The 21,612-nt window shown below is 45.0% G+C and overlaps 1 protein-coding gene and 1 long non-coding RNA gene across 3 annotated transcripts in view; one reads left to right on the top strand and one right to left on the bottom strand.

Annotated features, from left to right (window-relative positions):
- The window catches only part of ASH1L (ASH1 like histone lysine methyltransferase), a 154,975-nt gene that overhangs the window by 34,348 nt on the left and 99,015 nt on the right, over window positions 1-21,612 (bottom strand). The window contains exon 7 of the mRNA XM_048828935.2: window positions 2,617-2,711. Within this exon, the coding sequence (XP_048684892.2) occupies window positions 2,617-2,711 (95 nt within the window). The remainder of the gene's footprint in view (window positions 1-2,616; window positions 2,712-21,612) is intronic.
- On the top strand, window positions 1,745-16,691 carry LOC125626208 (uncharacterized). 2 transcript variants are annotated; one of them, XR_007353697.2, is made up of 3 exons: window positions 1,745-1,951; window positions 15,976-16,050; window positions 16,265-16,691. It is a non-coding gene; the product is annotated as an uncharacterized LOC125626208 (long non-coding RNA). The 2 variants fall into 2 exon arrangements; XR_012665945.1 differs by lacking the exon at window positions 1,745-1,951 and adding an exon at window positions 13,118-13,200.

Here is a 21,612-nt window from a genome sequence, read left to right as displayed (position 1 = left end):
GTTCTCCAGCCCTCATTAAGCAGGCACTAGAAAAGTTATTTGGCAGAGAATTAAACCTTGTAACACTATTCTGTAGTTATACCACTCTCCAGCTACCCAATACAGAGTAATTAAAGCTGCCTTATCTTTATTGCAGAAGTTTGTTTGTGTCTGCTGGTACAAATAAACTGGAGGTTATGGCTTTGTGTGGAAAAAAGAGAACAGGATCATTGCATTGCATACTAAACCTGAGCCTCTAGGGAGACAGTTCAATTGTGGGACAAAGCCACATGAACTAATAAAAAAGGAGGAATTTATTGAGAAAGTTCACAGATTTCTTGTTAATACCTTTAATTCTGAAATTTGAATTCTTAAAAGTTCATGGTTATTGATTTACACATGAAGATCTGTCATATCCTTCAGCTGCTGTTTCATTAAATAAGCTAACCCGCAACACAACACACAAGTGCTTGGCTAAAGGAGACATTCTAATCAAACAAAAACATTTGGTGGCACAAACATTCTGTCTGAACAATGCAAAGTTCCCTACAAACCCCTTTTCCCAGTGTAATGTTGTAATACAAATCAATAGAACACAGGGAGTTTGCACCTATTACTCCTGGGGGAATTCTGCACTACTGCGCACGTGCAGAATTTATGTCCCCCCACAGATTTCTTTGCTCCCCTGCAGAAAAATGATTTTCTGATGGAGAAGCAAAGGGAAGCCACAAGAACGGTCATGCAACCCTCTCCAACAGTATGTTTTGGGTGCCCAGGGCAGTTGGCAGAGAGGTAAATCACTTGGAACTGGGGAATACCAGGCTGGTGGCTCCTACCCTGTGCCGGGATCAGCTGCTAGTCTGGACTGGGCTGGGGAGGATTGGACTTCCTCTTCCCCTGCATGGCATCTGGGGCCGGGATAGACCCTCCCCCAGATTTTTCGCTTGTATGCAGAAAGCTCTGCAAACTTCCCCTCTCCTCTGCATCCTGCACCCATCGCTCCTCAGCTGCAGGGGGAAGGATCCCTGTACAGTGAGCTGCTCTCCCATCTGCCCAAATCCCATGCATCCAAACCCCCTCATACCAGACCCTCCTGCTGAGCCTCACCCCCTGTACTCAGAACCCCCTGATGAGCCCCACTCCCCCTGCATCTGGACCACCCAGATCCCCACCCCACCAAGCCCCAACCAGTTGCACCTGGATCCCCACCCCACTGAGTCCCACTCCCTCAGCATCTGAACTCCCCACATCGAGACTCCCTCAGCCGATCTCTATACCCCCTATACCAAGACTCCCCTCCCCACAGAGCACCACCCACCTTCACCTGGACCCCCCCTGCAGAGTCCTATTACCATTGCACCCAGAACCCTCCAACAAGGGCCTGTGATCACCCACCTCTGGGCAGCCAGTGGCCTGTGCTTCCCAATGCCATGCTGGAGCCTCCATGTTTATTTGACAAATAAAATTTGCAGAATTTAAAAATATTGTGCACAGAACTTTATTTTTTTTGGCGCAGAATGCCCTCAGGAGTAACCTATGTGCTCTGCTTAGTGCTCTAGACAATTGTGTTCAAAAGTAATTTTAGATTGGTTGCTGCTATACTGGGAAGTGACCTGTTTGTGAAAGCCCTCAGTCTGGAAGTCCTATGTCAAACTATAAACTAGTTTGAAGCAGTATAATCTAGTAGTCTGAGTATGTGACTAAGAGCCAGGAATTTGTTGGGTTCTAATCCTAATGCTACCACTAGCACATTGGGGGGTAACTGATCTTTGTGAAAGAGAGTCAGCACAAGACCTACCCATCACTTAAGTCTTATTTAAACTCTCAAAATAGGACTGAAGTGATGCACATGTCTTGCACTTGCCTTCTGCACAAAGGTGAATTTCAACCTGTATGACTTTGAGCAAGTGACTTAACCTCTCTGTATCTACCCTTTCCTCATCTAGAAAGTGGAAGCTAAAAACATTCACAGGTATGTTTGAAGGATTTATTAATGTTTGTGTTTTGTTTTAGAGATATAACAGGTGTTCATTATTTTACTGGTTTCCATCCTACTTTAATACTGCTTTGAAAAGAAAATTATTGTACAACATTTAAGCAAAGTATATAATGTTTAAAGAGTAACATTTATTTTCTGACTGATAAACCAGTATGAAAACTAGATTAAGATCTTGACAATGTAGAGTAAACAGAAAAATTGCAAACAGTAAAATCCAAAAAATAATTGAAGCTTTTATTGTAGTTCTCATATAGTCCATCTTGTTCCCACAGACCTCTGAATGATGAAAGCATTCAGAGTCTGAATCAAATGAGTTTGATACAATTTTGGGGACAAGAAACTTTGGTTGTTGAACAGCTACAAAGCCATTTCTACAAAAACAAACCTAACACACAGAGTGCCCTTCAGTCTGAACTGTTAGACTAAAGACAGTTCACAGAGCACAGAGTGAATAAGTGTGACTTCTGACAGTTAAAGAGCAGGGGAAATGAGTGACTCTACAAGAAAAAGGCAGAAAAAAGTGGAGAGGAAAAGGAGAGAGAGAGAGAGAACAGAAAATCTAAATGGAAAAGTTTAACCCCCAACCTGAGGAGTGGCACTTGATTCTCAGCAATAGAAAACATATATGAAGTACTCACCAACATGAATAGGAGCTGGGAACAATCCATGTTCATGCTCTCCAGGAGTGTACTCCAGCTTCTCTTTCTTTAATTGGATCAGGCGGCTCTTTGGGCTGAGAATGAGAGGCAGAAAGAAGCAGAGAAAGCCAGAGTGAGAAAGAGTTTTATCACTTGTGAAAACAACACTTTCTATGCTAATGAAGGTATTAATCCTCTAGTCTGTCAGACAGTAATGGTCTGTACCACTTTTCTGGACCCCTACCACTCTTGAAAATCAGGCCTTTTCTGGGATTCAGGGCTTCTGAAGGTCAGGCCACTTGTATTTCAGTGTCTAAATAGGAATGTAGGTATCTTTAGGCATACTATTTTGAAAATTGTAACCTGGGCTCATATAGGTTATTTTTACATGTCATATTTACATGGACTAAAGAAGATACAAACTCCAAAAGCCTAAATCAACTTTCCAAGATGTTTTCCAAGTAGATCTAACCTACCTGTTTCAAGACTAATGGTCAAAATTATTTTTAATTGTATAATTTCTTTGTGGACAATACTGAAAGGGAAAACATCGACTTGAAAAAATCCCATTTCCATCTCAATATTTGTACCTACAGTTGTTATAAATAATGTCCAAGATTACTAGAACAAAAAAGGTAAGAGATTAAATAAAATAATATACGCTTTTTTCAGTTTGCTCACTTAGTGCATTTGATAGCATTTTGTGTATAGTCAGTTTCACTGTTTTGTTGACTGCATATGTCCTCCTCCAAATCCTTCAAGAGTTTGTTAACCAGTAAAACAGCAGAAGTGCTGAAACTAAACAGACAGCAACCAGCAGAGGAAAAGGGGAGGGAAAGAAGTGAGCCTGTGCACATTTGGTATTGTAGGTCTGAGGCATACTCACCAGGCCCATCTAAACATGAGCAGGGGGACAGAAAAATTCTTACTTTTATTTAAAGAAAAATTTTAAACAACATACTATGGCACAGTATATAAAGGGTACTGAATCAGAAAATGGAATGTTTAGTCATCAATTAAAAAAAACCCAACTTGACATTGATACCAGAGTTTAAAGGGACAACAGCCAATAAGAATTTCTGAGGGCTAGAAAGAGGATTTATGGATGGAGAAAACCAGTGGTTCTACTCCTTCTTCAGCCCTTTCTGTCAATACCCTCTCTTATCTAACAGAAGGTGTATTTATTCAGCAAGTATATTCACTCATTTAGTTATTATTTATTATCTGTATTACAATAGCAGCCAGATACCCCAACTTGGATGTGGGACTTGTTATGCTGGGTGTTGTACATTATGAGACACTCCCCGTGCTGAAGAGTTTATAGTTGAAGGCTTTAATTTTTCTAAGACATATGTACTTAACTTTATTCATGCAAGTAACAGAGTTAGATTTTCAGGTAAGAAAAAAACATTAGGATCATCTATTTGACCTCTGGCATAACATAAGCCATCAAATTTAACCCAGTGAATTCCTGCACCTAGTCCAACAACTCATGATTGAATTAGAGCATATATCTTGATTTAAAGCAGGAGTAGGCAACCTATGGCACGTGTGCCAAAGATGGCACACGAGCCGATTTTCAGTGGCACTCACACTGCCCGGGTCCTGGCCACCGGACCGGGGGGCTCTGCATTTGCATTTAATTTTAAACGAAGCTTCTTAAACAGTTTAAAACCTTATTTAGTTTATATACAACAATAGTTTAGTTATATATTATAGATTTATAGAAAGAGACCCTCTAAAAAAGTTAACATGTATTACTGGCACGCGAAACCTTAAATTAGAGTGAATAAATGAAGACTCGGCATACCACTTCTGAAAGTTTGCCAACCCCTGATTTAAAGACTTTAAGTAATGGAGAATTTACCATATCCCTTGGTAATCTGTTCCAGTGGTTGAGTACCCTCAATTGCTAAAAGTCAATGAGACTATTTGAATGCATAAAGTTAAGCATGTGCAAGAGCTTTTGCAGGTTTAGGACCTAAATAAATAAAAAAACAAAGGGTGGGAAAAAGTATTAACAACTCAATTCTACATATGGAGAATTGAGACTGAGAGATTAAGTGACTTGCCAAGGTCACAGAGGAAGTCTATGGCAGAGCAGGGAAGTGAACATGAAGTCCCAAAGCAGCGCCTTATGCGCAGAACCATTCTTCCACCTCTTTTATATTATTATTGTACTTTGCTCTTAGGGCCTTTCATCCAAGCACTTTATTACTTGAGAAAAAATCAGGATGATCCCCATCCTATAGACAAGGAAACTGAGGCACGGGTAGATTAAGCAACTTTCTCAATATCACACAGTGAATCAGTGCAGATCCAGGAATGGAACTGAAGTACCATCACTCCGAGTCCATTGTTCTACCTTCTAGATACACTTACATTTGTTACTTAATTCCGAGTATATATCCAACTTTGCTTCAAACTCATGTATGCATTTGCTTCTACATCATCATTCTTTGACAGTGTTACTGGCCTAGTGGATAAGGTGGAAGCAGTCAGTGTGCTATATGTTGATTTTAGTAAGACTTCTGACATAGTCCCACGTGACATTCTCATATGCAAACTAGGGAAATGTTGCCTAAGTGAAATTACTACAAGGTGGTGCACATCTGGTTGAAAGACCACAGTCAAAGTGTAGTTATCAACGGTTTGCTGCCAGACAGTGAAGGTGTATCTAGTGGGGTCCCATAGAGGTCAGTCCTGGGTCCGATACTATTAAATATTATAATTAATTACTTGGATAATGGAGTAGTTAGTATGTTTATCAAATTTGCAGAGGACACCAAGCTGGGATGGGTTGCAAGCACTTTGGAGGACAGGATTAGAATTCAAAACTGCCCTGACAATTGGAGAACCGGTTTGAAATCAACAACATGAAGTTCAATAAAGACAACTGCAAAGTACGTCACTAAGGAAGGAAAAATCAAATGCAAAACTACAAAACGGGGAATAATTGGGTAGTTCCGCTAATAAAGATCTGGTGGTTACAGTGGATCACAAATTGAATGAGTCAACAATGTGAAGGAGTTGTGGAAAAGGCTAATATTTGGGAGTGTATCGACAAGTGTTGTGTGTAAGACACTAGAGGACTGTCTTGCTCTACTTAGCACTGGTGAGGCCTCAGCTGGAGTGCTGTGTCTAATTCTAGGCACCACACTTTTGGAAAGATGTGGATGGACTGGAGAGAGTCCAGAGGTGACCAACAAAAATGATAAGGTTTAGAAAATCTGACCTCCGAGAAAGGGTTAAAAAAACAGGACATGTTTAGTCTTGATAAAAGAAGAGACCTGAGAAAAGTCTTCAAATATGTTAAGGTCTGTTATAAAGAGGATGGTGATCAATAGTTCTCCATGTCCACTGAAGATAAAACAGGAAGTAGCGGGCTTAACCTACAGCAAGGGTGATTTAGGTTAAATATTAGGAAAAACTTTCTAACTATAAGGGTGGTTAAGTTCTGGAATAAGTTTCCAAGGGAGGTCGTGGAATTCCCATCATTGGAGGTTTTTGAGAACAGACTGAACAAACACCTGTCAGAAATTGTTTAGGAGGTTTACTTGGTCCTGCCTCAGCACAGGGGACTGGACTAGATGACTTCTTGAGGTCCCTTCCAGTCCTCCAAGCAGTTAATGAAAATACTGAATTGTACTGGACCCAAGACAAACCCCTGTGATCTGATATGTCCCCCAGGTTTGACAGTGAACCACTGGATAACTACTCTGTGTATGGTCTTTCAACCAATTTTGCATCCACCTTATAGTAATTTCACTAAAGACCACATTTCCCTAATTTACTTATGATGTATGTAGCCTAACATCATGTTGGTTCTCTTTTGGCATTCATGAGTATTACACACCACCACCCTTCACCCACTTTCTTTCTCTCTGTCATCTAACTTATAATGAATATTCCATATTTTGATTAGATATCTTCATATACATGCATGTTTCCTGAGACTGAAAAATATCTTCCACATCACAATTACCCAGTGAAATAATTTTAGCCTCCATTGTGACAATTACCTCTCCTGTTTTCATTTCATTTGGGGCAAGACTGTGACCAGCCACAGCACCTATGTTCAGGAGCCTCCCCAACCTTTTCATCCCCTGAACAGAACCCAGACACAATGCTGTCCATGGACTTCCCTGAGTTGCAAAGACTACTGCTTGCAGCACCACCAGTGGTGACAGCCAAGCTAAAAGATGTGGGGACTCACTTTTCTGCACACTAGTCAAGCTGAGCACATACTGCTCCCTCGAGCATGGGGAGCTCCAAGACACATAAAACTCCTCTTGGTGGCAAAATGCTACCTGATGATCCCTTGGAGCACACAGGCTACAGCCTAAAAGGCACGAGTGAGTCTTTGGACATCAAATACTGTATTGTTTGATATGATATATTCATATTGAACGTGTGCATTTTCAGCTAAGTGATGCACAATTTCTTTCCTAATAAACCATTCCAATATGTTCTCTCAGACAGAATTCAGTTATTGGTCTGCAGTTAACAGCCTCTTTCTTGCAAGCTTTTTCAAAAATTGGCATATCATCTGCTTTCCTCCAATCACCAAGGATCTTTACTGTATCAAACATCATATAAAATAAAGATGCAAGTGGCTCTGCCACTAACTTCTTAAAGAGGACCTGCAAAAGGTGAGTTACTTTCCCCACCTGTATAATGGGTATATGTTTACCCACCTTTTTAGTATGCTTGGAGATCCTTGGATGAAAGGTGCAAATGCTTTATAAGTGCAAAGCATTATTCATGTTTATTATTAATTATTATTATTATTATTTAATATGAAAATACAAAAGTCAAACAGTTTCAGTATATTTTCTTATTATTTATATAGTGCCACAGGTATGCACAGTTTTTTACAGGTAAAATAACGAGAGTACAAGGAATTTAAGGAGGGTCTGAGTTCCTAACAAAAATATGCAATTTTTCATTAAAAAAAGCTGCCGTGCCAGACAAGCGGAGGGTAGAAAATATACCCTGCTTTCCCTCCAGTACAAGGAAAACTGAGTGAATGGATAATTAAAGACAGAATTATAAAACACCTGCATGAAAAATAATAGGATAGGGACAAACCAGCATGGCTTAAATAAGGAAAAAATATGTCTCTCCAATATAATAGAATTCTCTGAGAAGTGTCAACAAAATAATAGATAAAGGAGGACTGCATGACAATTTATCTGGACTTTCAAGAAGTCTTCAAAGTCACTCAAGAGACTATTCAGGAAGCTACGTGGGCATAGGTCAGTGAGCAGAAATTGGCTGAGAGTCAGAAAATAAAAAGAGTAGGGATAAATGATGAATTTTCAACCTGGCAAAAGTTAGCAGTGGGGTGCCCCAAAGTTCCAGACTAGAACCTGTGTTTTTTAAATCTGTATATAAAGATTCCAGGATTGGCACTGTGTGTCACTCTGAAGCCTAGAATGTCTGTTGAGTCAGTGTGAAGTGATGGAAACAGCTACAAGCATGGTTGAGAGCTCTGCTTTTTAGATTTATCATCTTGTTCAAACATCACTGAGATTTGCATTCTGTTACCGTCAAATTATTAAATTCTCAGCCATTTTGACTTTACAATCGACACCCTGAGACAGCATGGGGTTTCAGCTACAATAAGGCATGCAGCTATGCCATGCCAAGAGGCTTAGACCACTGTGATATCAAAGGTAACTCAACCAATTACCATCCTTACCCTATAGATAATTTGCATGTAACAATTTCATTGGTTGTTTGAGGGAGGGGGCGATCAAATAAGTTTGAAAACCACTGCTTTAAATTAACTGTAACCATTTTGGAAAAACAACTGAACACCAGTGTGCACAGATCAGTGAAAGCTTCTGTTTAAAGTGCAGTGGTGGTTAATAAAGCAAACAAAATGCTAAGTTGCAACAGAAAATTAATGCTGAAAAAGGTAATGATGCCATTATATAAATAGATGGCATGCCCTGATCTCTAGTTCTGTGTTCAGTTCTGGTCAACTATTTCTCAAAAAGGATGCAGTAGAAATTAAAGGGGTACAAGAGATAGAAGGCCAAAATTATTAAAGGCCTGGAAAGACTTCTATATGAGAAGCCACTGTAATGTGCTAATAAAGTTTGCGGACAACACGAAGCTGGGAGGTATTGCCAATACAGAGAGGGACCGGGATATCATTCATGAAGATCTGGATGACCCTGTAAATTGGAGTAATAGTAATAGGATGAAATTTAACAGTGAAAAAGTGCAAGGTCATACATTTAGGGATTAATAACAAGAATTTTTGTTATAAACTGGGGATGCATCACTTGGAAGTAACAGAGGAGGAGAAGGGCCTCAGAGTGTTGGTTGATCACAGGATGACTATGAGCCTGTGAAAAAAGCTAATCTGGACTTGGGATGCATCAGGCGAGGTATTATTTAAGCTCAGTACCAATGTGGACACAAGAACAAATGGATATAAACTGGCCAACAGGAAGTTTAGACTTGAAATTAGACGAAGGTTTCTAACCATCAGAGGAGTGAAGTTCTGGAATAGCCTTCCAAAGGGAGCGGTGGAGGCAAAAGACATATCTGGCCTCAAGGGATTAAGCTTGACAAGTTTATAGAGGGGATGAATCATAGAATCATAGAATCATAGAATATAAGGGTTGGAAGGGACCCCAGAAGGTCATCTAGTCCAACCCCCTGCTCGAAGCAGGACCAATTCCCAGTTAAATCATCCCAGCCAGGGCTTTGTCAAGCCTGACCTTAAAAACCTCTAAGGAAGGAGATTCTACCACCTCCCTAGGTAACGCATTCCAGTGTTTCACCACCCTCTTAGTGAAAAAGTTTTTCCTAATATCCAATCTAAACCCCCCCACTGCAGCTTGAGACCATTACTCCTCGTTCTGTCATCTGATACCATTGAGAACAGTCTAGAGCCATCCTCTTTGGAACCCCCTTTCAGGTAGTTGAAAGCAGCTATCAAATCCCCCCTCATTCTTCTCTTCTGCAGGCTAAACAATCCCAGCTCCCTCAGCCTCTCCTCATAACTCATGTGTTCCAGACCCCTAATCATTTTTGTTGCCCTTCGCTGGACTCTCTCCAATTTATCCACATCCTTCTTGAAGTGTGGGGCCCAAAACTGGACACAGTACTCCAGATGAGGCCTCACCAATGTCGAATAGAGGGGAACGATCACGTCCCTCGATCTGCTCGCTATGCCCCTACTTATGCATCCCAAAATGCCATTGGCCTTCTTGGCAACAAGGGCACACTGCTGACTCATATCCAGCTTCTCGTCCACTGTCACCCCTAGGTCCTTTTCCGCAGAACTGCTGCCTAGCCATTCGGTCCCTAGTCTGTAGCTGTGCATTGGGTTCTTCCGTCCTAAGTGCAGGACCCTGCACTTATCCTTATTGAACCTCATCAGATTTCTTTTGGCCCAATCCTCCAATTTGTCTAGGTCCTTCTGTATCCTATCCCTCCCCTCCAGCGTATCTACCACTCCTCCCAGTTTAGTATCATCCGCAAATTTGCTGAGAGTGCAATCCACACCATCCTCCAGATCATTTATGAAGATATTGAACAATGGTATGATGGGATAGCCTAATTTTGGCAATTAATTGATCTTTGACTATTAGCGGTAAATATGCCCAATGGCCTGTGATGGGACACTAGATAGGGTGGGATCTGAGCTACTACAGAGAATTCTTTCTTGGGTGTCTGGCTGGTGAGTCTTGCCCACATGCTCAGGGTTTAGCTGATCACCATATTTGGGGTCAGGAAGGAATTTTCCTCCAGGGCAGACTGGCAGAGGCCCTGGGGGTTTTTCACTTTCCTGTGCAGCGTGGGGCACGGGTCACTTGCTGGAGGATTCTCTGCACCTTGAAGTCTTTAAACCACGAGTTGAGGACTTCAGTAGCTCAGACATAGGTCAGGGGTTTGTTACAGGAGTGGGTGGGTGAGATTCAATGGCCTGCACTGTGCAGGAGGTCAGACTAGATGATCATAATGGTCCCTTCTGACCTTAAAGTCTATGAAACTTCTCCTAAAGGCAGGTTATTCTGTAATGTTGATTCTGGAGATTCTAGCCCTTCCTCTGAAGCATATGGTACTCTCCACTAATACAGATTGGATATTGGACTTCATGAAATTCTGGTTTGGCAGTTCAGATATTACACACAAATGGAGGATACTCTAAGGAGATGATAAATTTTTACTTATATAAAAATATGTGCCTGTTTCTGTGTAGTTTCTAAAGGGTCAACGTTAGGTGCAAACGCTACTGACTTGGAAAGGGTGTAAGATCTGGATGTGTTATCTTGGTAAGGGTGAATTTTAATGAAAAGGAAAGTTAAACACAAAGTCAAAGATGAGAAGCCACATATAATGGGAGTTAAGATTCATATTTTATAAACATAAATACGGTACAAGTGAGTTCAAAGGAACGTCTCATAACACCATACATCAGGGGAATGTGTTGCATAAGTCAACAGCAACATGCCCACGTGTTCACACTGGGACGATAAAAGACACTGAGTTATGTTGGGTAGGAGTTTGTGGGAGGAAATGAAGGCTTCTCTCTTTCATTTCATAAATGATGGCCTCTCAGAAACGCAAAAGTAGGGTTCCTTGGGTGCCAACTGGGCTGCTTTCTGTGGAGATGGTTTTATCAGGGAAGAGTCAGTTTTCTTTTTGGACCAAAGATGGAAGTTTAGTAAACAGATAAACCTCAGTACAGATGGTAAATGCAGTAGGAATTCCCAGTGCAGAGCTGACTGTGTTCTCACAGTCACTGATACAAATGCCTGCTGGAGCCAGTCTGCTGCATGTTATTGATGAGGACAAGCATCTAATTATTTCTATGCCTTACACTTTATGAAGTATTTCCCCCAGTAAGTGAGTACAAAGAACTATTCTAGCTGAAGGCGAGCATTACAGATTGGGGACTCTCCAAACAGGCAGCACATGCCACACCCATTTTCCTTCACAGACATGAGCACTAGATTAGGGCCCAAATAACTTTTTACAGTCACCAGGGAAATGATTCCCCATGACAGTTACAACAGAAAAGCTTTGATGGGACTCTGTGGAAATGGCTTTTTCACAGATAGCTAAGTAAAAATATAATCGGGGTAGAGAAGGGAGGATTCCTCTCGCTATCATCCCTTCCCACAATTTGGTTTGCTTCTTTGTGGATAAATATAAAAGCTCTACCTTGCAAAAACAACGAGGAGTCCGGTGGCACCTTAAAGACTACCAGATTTATTCGGGCATAAGTTTTCGTAGGTATAAAACCCCAGTTCCGAAGAAGTGTTTTTTTAAACCAGGAAAGCTTATGCCCAAATAAATGTTAGTCTTTAAGGTACCACCGGACTCCTTGTTGTTTTTGTGGAAACAGACTAACATGGCTACCCCTCTGATACTTGGCACCTTCTGCCTTGCAGTTACCATTCTTCTCAGCAGTGGACTAAATGGGACTCTCTTTAAAAGCCATCAGCAGTAGTTAGTCAGAGTGGCTGCTGTAGTCTGGCATGAAGCACTTGGTGATCTTCAAGGGTTGAATGTGAGGCCTCTAGAACCCCGCTACTCCCAGTCAGATGGTAAGGGTAATGCAACCAGAAATGCTGTTTTATTTTACTCCTACTCCCCTTCTTTATGGTCTTTAACCTGTTAACTTCTCCATTTCTGTTCTTCTCCTTCCTCACTCTCTTCCACTACTGTCTTCCCTTACTTCCCAGGGGTTACAACTCTGTAGGCAGCAAAGTGAAACTTGAAGAAACCTGTAGCTACATTCTGTTACACCAAGGGGAAAATCATCAAAGTAAAAGAAAAAATGGTTACCTACCCTTTTGTCACTGTTGTTCTTCGAGATGTGTTGCTCATGTCCATTCCATTCTAGGTGTGTGCGCGACCATGTGCACAGTCATCGGAGATTTTTGCCTTAGTGGTATCTATAGGGTCGGCTGTAGCGCCCTCGAGTGGTATATTAGGTGCTGCCGACTCTACACCCTCTCAGTTCCTTTTTGCTGGCAACTCCGACAGAGGGGTAGGAGGGTGGGTAATGGAATGGACGTGACAAACAAATCTCGAAGAACATTTACAAAAAGGTAGGTAACCATTTTTTCTTCAAGTGCTTCCTCATGTCAATTCCATTGTAGGTGACTCACAAGCAGTATCCTCAGAGTTTAGCAGCTTTAAGTACTGTTCTACTGAAGTCAGCCTCATCCCGGGCCTGCTGGCTAAGTGCATGATGGGACATGAACCTGCGGACAGATGACCAGGTGGCTGCCCTACAGACGTCCTGGATAAGCACTTGGGCTAGGAAAACTGCTGAAGATGCTTGCACCCTGGTTGAGTGGGTGGTGACAATCGCCAGAGGTGGCACCAGTGCCTGGTTGTAGCAGCAAGGAATGCAGGGAGTGATCCAAGAAGAAATTCTTTGAGTGGACACTGGACGACTTTTCATCCTGTTGGCCACCATGATGAACAACTGCGTCGACTTGCGGAATGGCTTGGCCCTTTCAATGAAGAAGGCTAGCACCTGCCTGACATCTAGGGAATGCAATCTACACTCCTCCTCCAACTTATGCGGCTTTGGAAAAAAGACAGGTAAGTAAATGTCCTGGCTCATATGAAACTGTGAGACCACCTTGGGCAGGAAAGCCGGGTGTGGCTGCAGCTGGACCTTGTCTTTGTAGAAGACTGTGTAAGGCAGTTCCGAGGTAAGTGCCCTAATCTCGGAGACCCAGCGGGTGGAGGCCGGTCCCATGAGCCGTGACAGCACAAGATTCAGGTCCCACTGTGGAACGGGGTCCCTGACGTTCAGGTAAAGGCACTTGAGACCACTGAGGAACCTGGCAGTCATGTCCTGGGCGAAAACCGACCCACCCTCGAGTGGCGGACGGAAGGCCGAAATAGCGGCCAAGTGGACCTTGATAGGTGAAAGGGACAGGCCTTGGAACTTGAGATGCAGAAGGTAGTCCAGGATCAAATGGAGCGAGGTCTAGTCGGGCTGAATACTTTTAGCCGAGGTCCAATAAGTGAACCGCTTCCATTTGGCCAGGTAGGTCACTCTGGTGGAGGGCTTTCTGCTGCCTTGAAGGACCTGCTGGACAGCAACCAAGCACTCCTGCTCCTCTGTATTTAACCATGCAGCAGCCACACCATCAGGTGCAGCACCGCCAGGTTCAGATGCAGAAGACTACAGTGGTTTTGGAACAGCAGGACTGACCTGAGCTACAGCCGTAACAGAGCAACCACCGAGAGGTCCAGCAGCGTGCCGAACCAGTGCTGGTGCAGCCAGGCCAGTGATATGACAATTACCGTCACCCTGTCCTGCTCGATTTTCATGAGGACTCCGAGAATCAGCGGCACCGGACCGAAGCCGTATAAAAAAGCCCCTGACCACGGGAGCAGAAAAGCATCTGACAGGGAGCCTCTGTCAATCCCCCAAATCAAGCAGGAAACATGGCATTTCTTGTTCTGTCTGGACGCGAACAAGTCCACCCAGGGAGTTCCCTACTTCTGGAAGATGAAGCTGGTCACCTCCTGATGGAGGGACTATTCGTGGCGAGACAAGAAGATCCTGTTGAGGCGATCTGCCAAGGCATTCCTGGCCCCGGGGAGGTGTGCGGCTATGAGATGGATGGCGTGTTGTACACAGAAGTTCCAGAGCTGGAGGGCTTCCTGGAAAAGTGCAGATGACCTGGTCCCACCTTGCCTGTCGATACAGAACACAGCTGCAGTATTGTCTGTCAGGACCTGGACTACCCTGCTTTTTATGTGAGGTAGGAAGGCTTGATAGGCCAGGTCAAACCGCTCTGAGCTCTCTGACATTGATGTGTAGGGAGAGATCGTGACTCGACCAACAACCCTGCATGCTGAGATAGCCCAGGCTGGCTCCCCACACTAGGTCTGGAGACGAGGGTCATGGATGGGGATGGAGCTGTGAAGGGAACCCCCTCCAACACCAATGCAGGATTCTGCCATCATGTGAGTGATGACAGTAGGTGTATGACCGGAGTCCCAGGGGAGCCAACTGAGGTCACTCAATAAGGGTGAACTGCAAAGAATAGGGCAGACAATACCCAAAGCTGGATATTTCAGCTGGTGTAATATTCCAATACTTAGATTTACCAAGTCAGCACAAAACAGCTTCTATATTACCTCACTGGTTGCCAAGAAGCCAACAACACAGTTCACTTGCAGTAACCCAGCTGTAGGCCTCCACCTAGACACCCAAGTCAAATATGAGGAGGATTACTGAAAATTTTATACATCACATAAAAAACTTCTACCAATCTCAAAGGATCGGATACATTACCTCCCAGGTTAATGAATATTCTAGAACTTACCCAAATACACGGTTACAACCAATTATTATTAACTAAACTAGAATTTATTAAAAAAAGAAAAGAGAGTATGGTTAAAAGATCAGTATACATACAGACTTGAGTACAATCTTGAGATTCAGATTCATAGCAGAGATGGTGAGCTTTGTAGATGCAAAGAGTTTTTTCAGAAATAGTACACAGGTTATAGTCCAATGTTTACATTCAGGGTGGTCCAGTCAGCGCTGGGATCTCAGTTCCTATGGCTTAGGCTTCTGCTGCATGAAACCTCAAGCAGATCTGCGATAAACAGGATCAGGACCCACGCCATTTTTTACACAGTTTCAGGCCTTCTTTGACAGCTTGGAGTCCTTCGGCGAACAATAGGCATTCATGGGAACTTTGAAGTGGACCCATTTCCTAAGCATCATCGGTAATTATCCACACAGATTAACATAAGGCAATTGCCTGTTTTTCCACCCTTCACAGATGATTTCAAAGAGAGATGATATCCTATGTTTCCAGTTATTTAAATGTTAAGATGTCCTCTTGATCTCTGAATTAACAGAATACAGCATAGACAGGGACTGTTTGATTACATTGTTGACCATTACCAATATATATGTAAATATACAAAAACACAACATTATCTCCCCATATGTCTTTAAGGGTTGAATTTGAGTCATTTATCCTGCGGGACCCTAACCCTAACCCTTTCCGGTCATGCATTACAGTGTGGTCTGGGACCCTGACCATAATGTCCATACTGTGTCTGCTAGGGACGTAGACTGATACCAGCCACGCCTGCAGGGGCCTGAGGCAGAGCCATGTGTGCCGGACCATGTAAGTGCAGGTCACCATGTGGCTCAACAATCGTAGGCACGCGTGAGCACTGGTGAGAGGCTGGGTTTGCATGCACAAGATCATGTCTGCTATGGTTTGGAACCGAGCTTCAGGGAGGAAGGCTCTGGCCTGAGTAGAGTCGAAGACCGTTCCAATTAACTCTATGTGTTTTACAGGCATTAAGGTTGATTTTTTTCTCGTTTATCAACAGCCCCTGGTCATGACAGATGGAGCAAACTGCAGGGTGTAGCCCGAAGATATTACGTCGAGCATCCAACGGTCTGAGGTCAGCCACGACCAGGATGATCGGAAGGGGCACAGGCGGTTGAGGAAAGAGTAGGGGGGTGGATCCTGGGAAGTGACTGGGGCACCGTCCTCAGGGGCGTCCTCAAAACACCTGCTTCTGGCTTCCTTGGCCAGAAGACCCAGGCTAGACGGAGGAATGGGAAGACAAAGGGTGACGCCATTTAAATCCTTTGTCTCTGTCCTTCTTTCTGTAGGAGATGGACCGGGGGACATCCCAGGACCAAGATGGAGGCAGAGGTGACAGGGGACGGAAATGCTTTCTAGCCTGCTGAGGGGTGTGAAGGCCCAAAGAATGGAGGGTGGCACGGGAGTCTTTAAGGTCATGAAGCCATGCTCTGGTCAGCTCCAAAAAGAGCCCTGCTCCCTCAAATGGAAGGTCCTGAAAGGTAGTTTGCATCTTCTGCTCAAAGGACAGCTCAGAGGACTATAACCAGGAGCTGTGCCTCATGAGTGACCACCACAGAGGTGACTACCCTGGTTGCCGAATCCGTAGTGTCCCAGGCCATCTGAAGGGTGCCTCTCACCACTGCTTTGCCCTTGTCCACCAAGGCGGTGAACTCCTGGTCTCGGTCCTGTGGGAGGCCCTCCTTAACCTTGCTGATGGAGTTCAACAGGTTGAAGTTGTACCTGCCTAGCAGGGCCTGAGAGTTAGACACCCAAAATTGCAGGCTGGCTGTCGAATAAATTTTCCTGCCAAACAAGTCCAGCCTCTTGGCATCTTTATTTTTTGGCGTGCCACTCACCTGTCCCTGCCTGTCCCTTTCATTGACAGTGGACACGACCAGAGATCCTGCTGGAGGGTGGGTGTACAGGGACTCAAATCTCTTTGCGGGGACATAGAACTTCTTTTCTACCTTGTTGGAAGTAGGTGGAATGGAAGAGGGGGTCTGCCACACAGATGTGGCAATTTTAATGACCCCAGGTAGATCGGCAATGCAACCTGGGCCGGGGTGGAGGAGGGTCTAACATTAAAGAGGTCATCTGACTCCTCTGCTAGTTCCTTGACCTCCAAGTTCAGGTTGGCAGCCACCCTTCTGAGCAGGGCCTGGTGCTCCTTGAAGTCGTTGGAGGGGCTATTCGTTTGCAAGGGGCCAGCCACCGCTTTGTCCGGAGACGACAAAGATGACTGCACAGCAGGGAAAGGAGCAGTTTCCCCTTGCTTGTCCAGGAGTGGCTCCTTGGGCGTTGGGGCCCACTGTGTTGCCTGCACATTGGCTTCAGTACTGTGTTCCGACTCATGTGCTGGCTGTGCTGGGGGCAGCTTGTCCAATGCAGCCTGGGAGGAAAGGTGGCAGTACGGGACCAGCATAACAGGTATACCCCATGGGTTTCAGTACTGCCATCGAGCGGGCCATTGCCCCAGCCTTCACACCACCATCGCCGTAGGAGCCATGCTAGTCTTGCGGGCCGGTAGTGATCTGCCTTTTATAGGTGAGGGACTGAGCTTCCCTTCAGGCTCAGACCATTGCCCTTCCAGTGACCAGAGCAGAGCTGTAGATGCCGGAGTCTGCCAACTGACCCTCGTTGGCGACCGGTAAGGAGAAGGTGATGACTGGTGCCTGCCCGAAGAGCGATACTGGGGAACTGGAGACCAGTGCTGTGACCAGGAATGATCCCATACTGGGGGGAAATTGATGCCTGGGAGACTGCCTAGGCAATGGTGATCTGCACAGTGGTGAACTCTGGCAAGAGGCCAGACGGTACCATGGGTATGAGAATTGGTGTTACGACTCAAGTGTCCCGTGCCTTGCAGGCGGAGACCTTGGCATCAGGGACCTGTGTCTTCTAATCTGGGACTGAGGCTGCGGTGCCAGGGTCCGAGGCTGGGGTGATGGGGACCGATGCCTGCAGTCCAGTGATCAGGGATGCTCTGCTGCTTTAGGGGGCAATCCCATAACCGACCCATAGATGCCGGGGCCTTGGCCAGGTCTGTTGCCTGGCTTGGCGTCTTCAGTGATGATTGGCCTGCCTCCTCTTTGGCTGCTGGGCCCGCTTTGGGCACAGATGACCCTACTAGGGGCTGGGACTCCCTGCCGCTCCCAGGAGTTGGGGATGGGACCCTGGCTGGACTAGGGGGTCCCACTGCAGCGATACTCCCAAGCAGCTCCGAGGTGGGCACGTGGCCTGACACAGGTCCTTTGCAAAGCCCCCTTTTTCTGCGGTGCTGGCGGGCCAGTCGACTTCAACTGCTTCTTAGGCACCGAGAAGGGGGAACGGTGCTGGGAGGGTTCTGGTGCCGGTGGTGCGCTGCGTGCTGACGCTGAGATTCTGGGCGTAGAGTCTGATCGAGAGGGCTCCGAGGTCAGATGAAACGCAGCCTCCAGGAGGGCCCTCAAGTGGATATCCCACTCCTTCAGAGTTTGAGGGCAAAAGTTTTTGCAGATCCTGCATTTATCCTTTCTGTGGGACTCCCCCAAAGCACTTTAAACAGCTCTCGCGGGGGTCACTAATGGGCATTTGCCGGTTGCACGATGAACATGGCTTAAACCCTGTGGAACGGGACATGCCTCATTCCGGGACATGCCCCATTCTCAGGCAAGGTCTCAGCTGGGATTCTAACTCCTAAACAATTATTCTAACACTTAACTTAAAGGTCTAAGTACCTATCAACTATGAACAAAGGAGACTGAACAATGGACTGTAAGAACAGCTAACACTCTTGTGATGCAAGACAAGGAGGCGCGACCAAGCATCATGGGTGGTAAGAAGGAACTGAAAGAGCATAGGGTTGGCAGTGCCTAATATATCAACACATGAACACTCAAGAGGGTGCTACCGCCAACCCTATGGATACCGCTAAGGCAAAAATCTCCAACTATGTACATGGGCGGGCACGCACACACCTAGAATGGAATCGGCATGAGCAAGTGCTCCAGACAGTCTGTGACAGGGTGGACTAGGCCCTGAGGCCCCTGCTGGAGACCAAACTACCTCAGAAAAGGGTAGTGGAGAGGGTCCTCCTAGTTGCTTAGAGAGGCAGCATCAGACACAGCCAATCAGGAAAGAGGCTGCAGGGATCAGCCGATCCGGGTCCAGCAGGCTTGTATAAAAGGAGCTGAGGGACAGAGTCAGACTGTGGGATCAAGAGGTGCTCCTGGCTGGCTGCAGGGGCTGAAAGAAGCTGGACAGATTAGTTGCTGTCAGGGACAGTGAGAGCCAGAGAACAGCTCTTGGTTCTCTCCTGGGACTAAGCAGGTAGTTACTGGCAGGGACCAGGGGAGCGAGGAAGGAGCTGCTGGCTGGCTGCTGGGACTCAAAGATGGGCTACAGGGAAGTGGCCCAGGGAACCATAGAGCAGCAATTAATAAAGGGACAGAGCATGAGGCTGCTATACTTAAAAGGTCCCAGGGTTGCGACCCGGAGCAGTGGGTGGGGCTGGGTCTCCCCACCACCCTCCAGACACTAGGGGAAGTGGCTACGCCCTAAGGAAGAGAATTAGAACTGTGGCAACCCAGGGAATGACTCAGCAGGGAGCTGTGGTCAGTGAAGTGAGTCCAAGAGGGATGGCTCAGCAGGAAGGCTGGGATCACTGAGGACTCAAGGAGATGCAAGGAGCCCCCAGGGAGGAAGCCATAGGAGGGCTGTTCAATACCAAAGTAGGAACCTTGCAACCCAGCTGGACCATATGAGGGTACCCTGACGGGCCTTGTTGGACTGTTAAAGACTGAGCCCAGTGCTTAAGGACGTTTTGGACTGTGTACCCCGGAAGGGGCTTGTTTGTTATGTACATCGACAGAGTGTGACTCAGCCAGAGGGCTGAGTCACCAAAGACCTGCCTGACAAGTGCAGCGGCTGACAGAGGCACCGTGAGCGGAGGAAAAAACTGCAGGCACAAATGCACTCAACCAGGGGGCTCTTGCATGAGGTGAGTGCAAACCATTACACCATCTAACTTCAGTCTCTGGTCAAAAGTAAAGCTTTGCCATCACAAACATGAAGACTGTGATGCAGTATTATATAGTTTAAAGACATACAAGTGAATCTTAAAATAAAATTCATGGGGCAGTTAAGCTTTCACAGAATTTATTTAGACTTAAAAGGAGGTTATGTTTTCTTTTGGTCTGGGCAAAACAGCTGTGGGGGCAGCACCACAAGAAGATGATCTACTGCAGTGCAGCTGGAAGTATGGCTGGCAGGGTCACAAGACGACTGCCCACAACCATTTGTCCATCACAGCATTCTTTCATCTGTTCCCAAGAAAGGAAATTGCCCCAGGAGCATGGGGACAAGAAACTAAAACTGAGGAGGGCTGCAATTCTGCAAACAAACAATTTAAAGGAGGAGTCATGAGCACACATATTCCCAATGAGGGAAATCTGCAACTTGCCCCTATTAAAAATCTTGGCCAAGAAAGATAGCAACAACCTTTTTCAAGCAGAGTAGGATGGCAATCTTTAAGATATGCTATATACATCAGACCTTAACTCAGAACTTCCACTAGAGATGAGAAAAGCTGTTTATTGTTCTTATTTTGGATGATAGCTCTGTTATCCATGTCATGAGCTGAAGAGATCTCCTGTCTGTCATAATGTCCTGAACAAGGCAATAAATAAGTCCAAGAGTATTATGCAACTTCGAAGAAACCAGCAGGCACATAACAAAAAGCCAGAAAATTGTAGACCCAACATGTATTCCGACCTTAGAATCTTGGCTTCTATTAGTTAATATTTATATATTTTCAATACTATCCCCAGAGGAACATTACTCCCGAGGTAGGAAGAACATCTCTTGCATGAGGTAGTGACTCCAAATTTCCATTAGAAGAGGTATCCCACAGTAACTATTTTCCCCCAGGAGCTAGAACAATTATTAAATATAATTAGGAACTGAAGATGGGAGAGACTCTGAACTCCTCCACAAAAGCCCCTGTTGGGTGAATAGCAATGATTGGCCTCCATAATCTTCCTTTGTTTTCAAGGCCTCTGGCTTGCACAGGCACACACTGAACTACTTTTTTATCGGTCTCATAAGGCTGTAAAGAGTAATGCATGTTGTATTTTCAGAGACTTTTTAAAGTTTTGGGAGCTTCCGATAAAATCTGAAGCAAGTATCCCCTTTCTCTGAGGAGGGAGAGGCCTTAGGTTCTCATCTTCTGCAAGACTCCAAATGAGCCCCAATATAGATAAGATCTCCAAGTCTATGCTTTCTGGACATATCAAATCAGGATGCATCTCGTCAGCAAAAAGCCTTTATTATTTTTCCAGCATTAGCTGAAGACTGGGGAAAGCCCACTTGTACACTAATACCAAACTTGCTATCCCAGGCAGTAAAACCACCCTAGGAAATAGAGAGGAGCTGAGGTAGATCTTAGACAGCATCCCTTTAATTCTTGGTTCTTTTCCCAGGGTTCATGCTCCACTGATGCACTGCACTGCATATCTGGGCTTCCTTCAGCCTACTGTAAGAAAACCTTTACACCTAGTTGAGTTGAAAGAGTGGGATCCTACAGTAGCAACCTATATAATTCAAATTCCCTAAGCATAGGCAGCAGAGGCAGAGAAATGAATGCAGACCTTACCCCTGCAATGGTAGGCTACAGCTT

Source organism: Caretta caretta, chromosome 24, assembly GCF_965140235.1.
Source record: "Caretta caretta isolate rCarCar2 chromosome 24, rCarCar1.hap1, whole genome shotgun sequence".
NCBI classification, from domain to species: Eukaryota; Metazoa; Chordata; order Testudines; family Cheloniidae; genus Caretta; species Caretta caretta.
The sequence above is the reverse complement of the archived record's forward strand: the minus strand, read 5'-3'. Positions and strand labels throughout refer to the sequence as shown.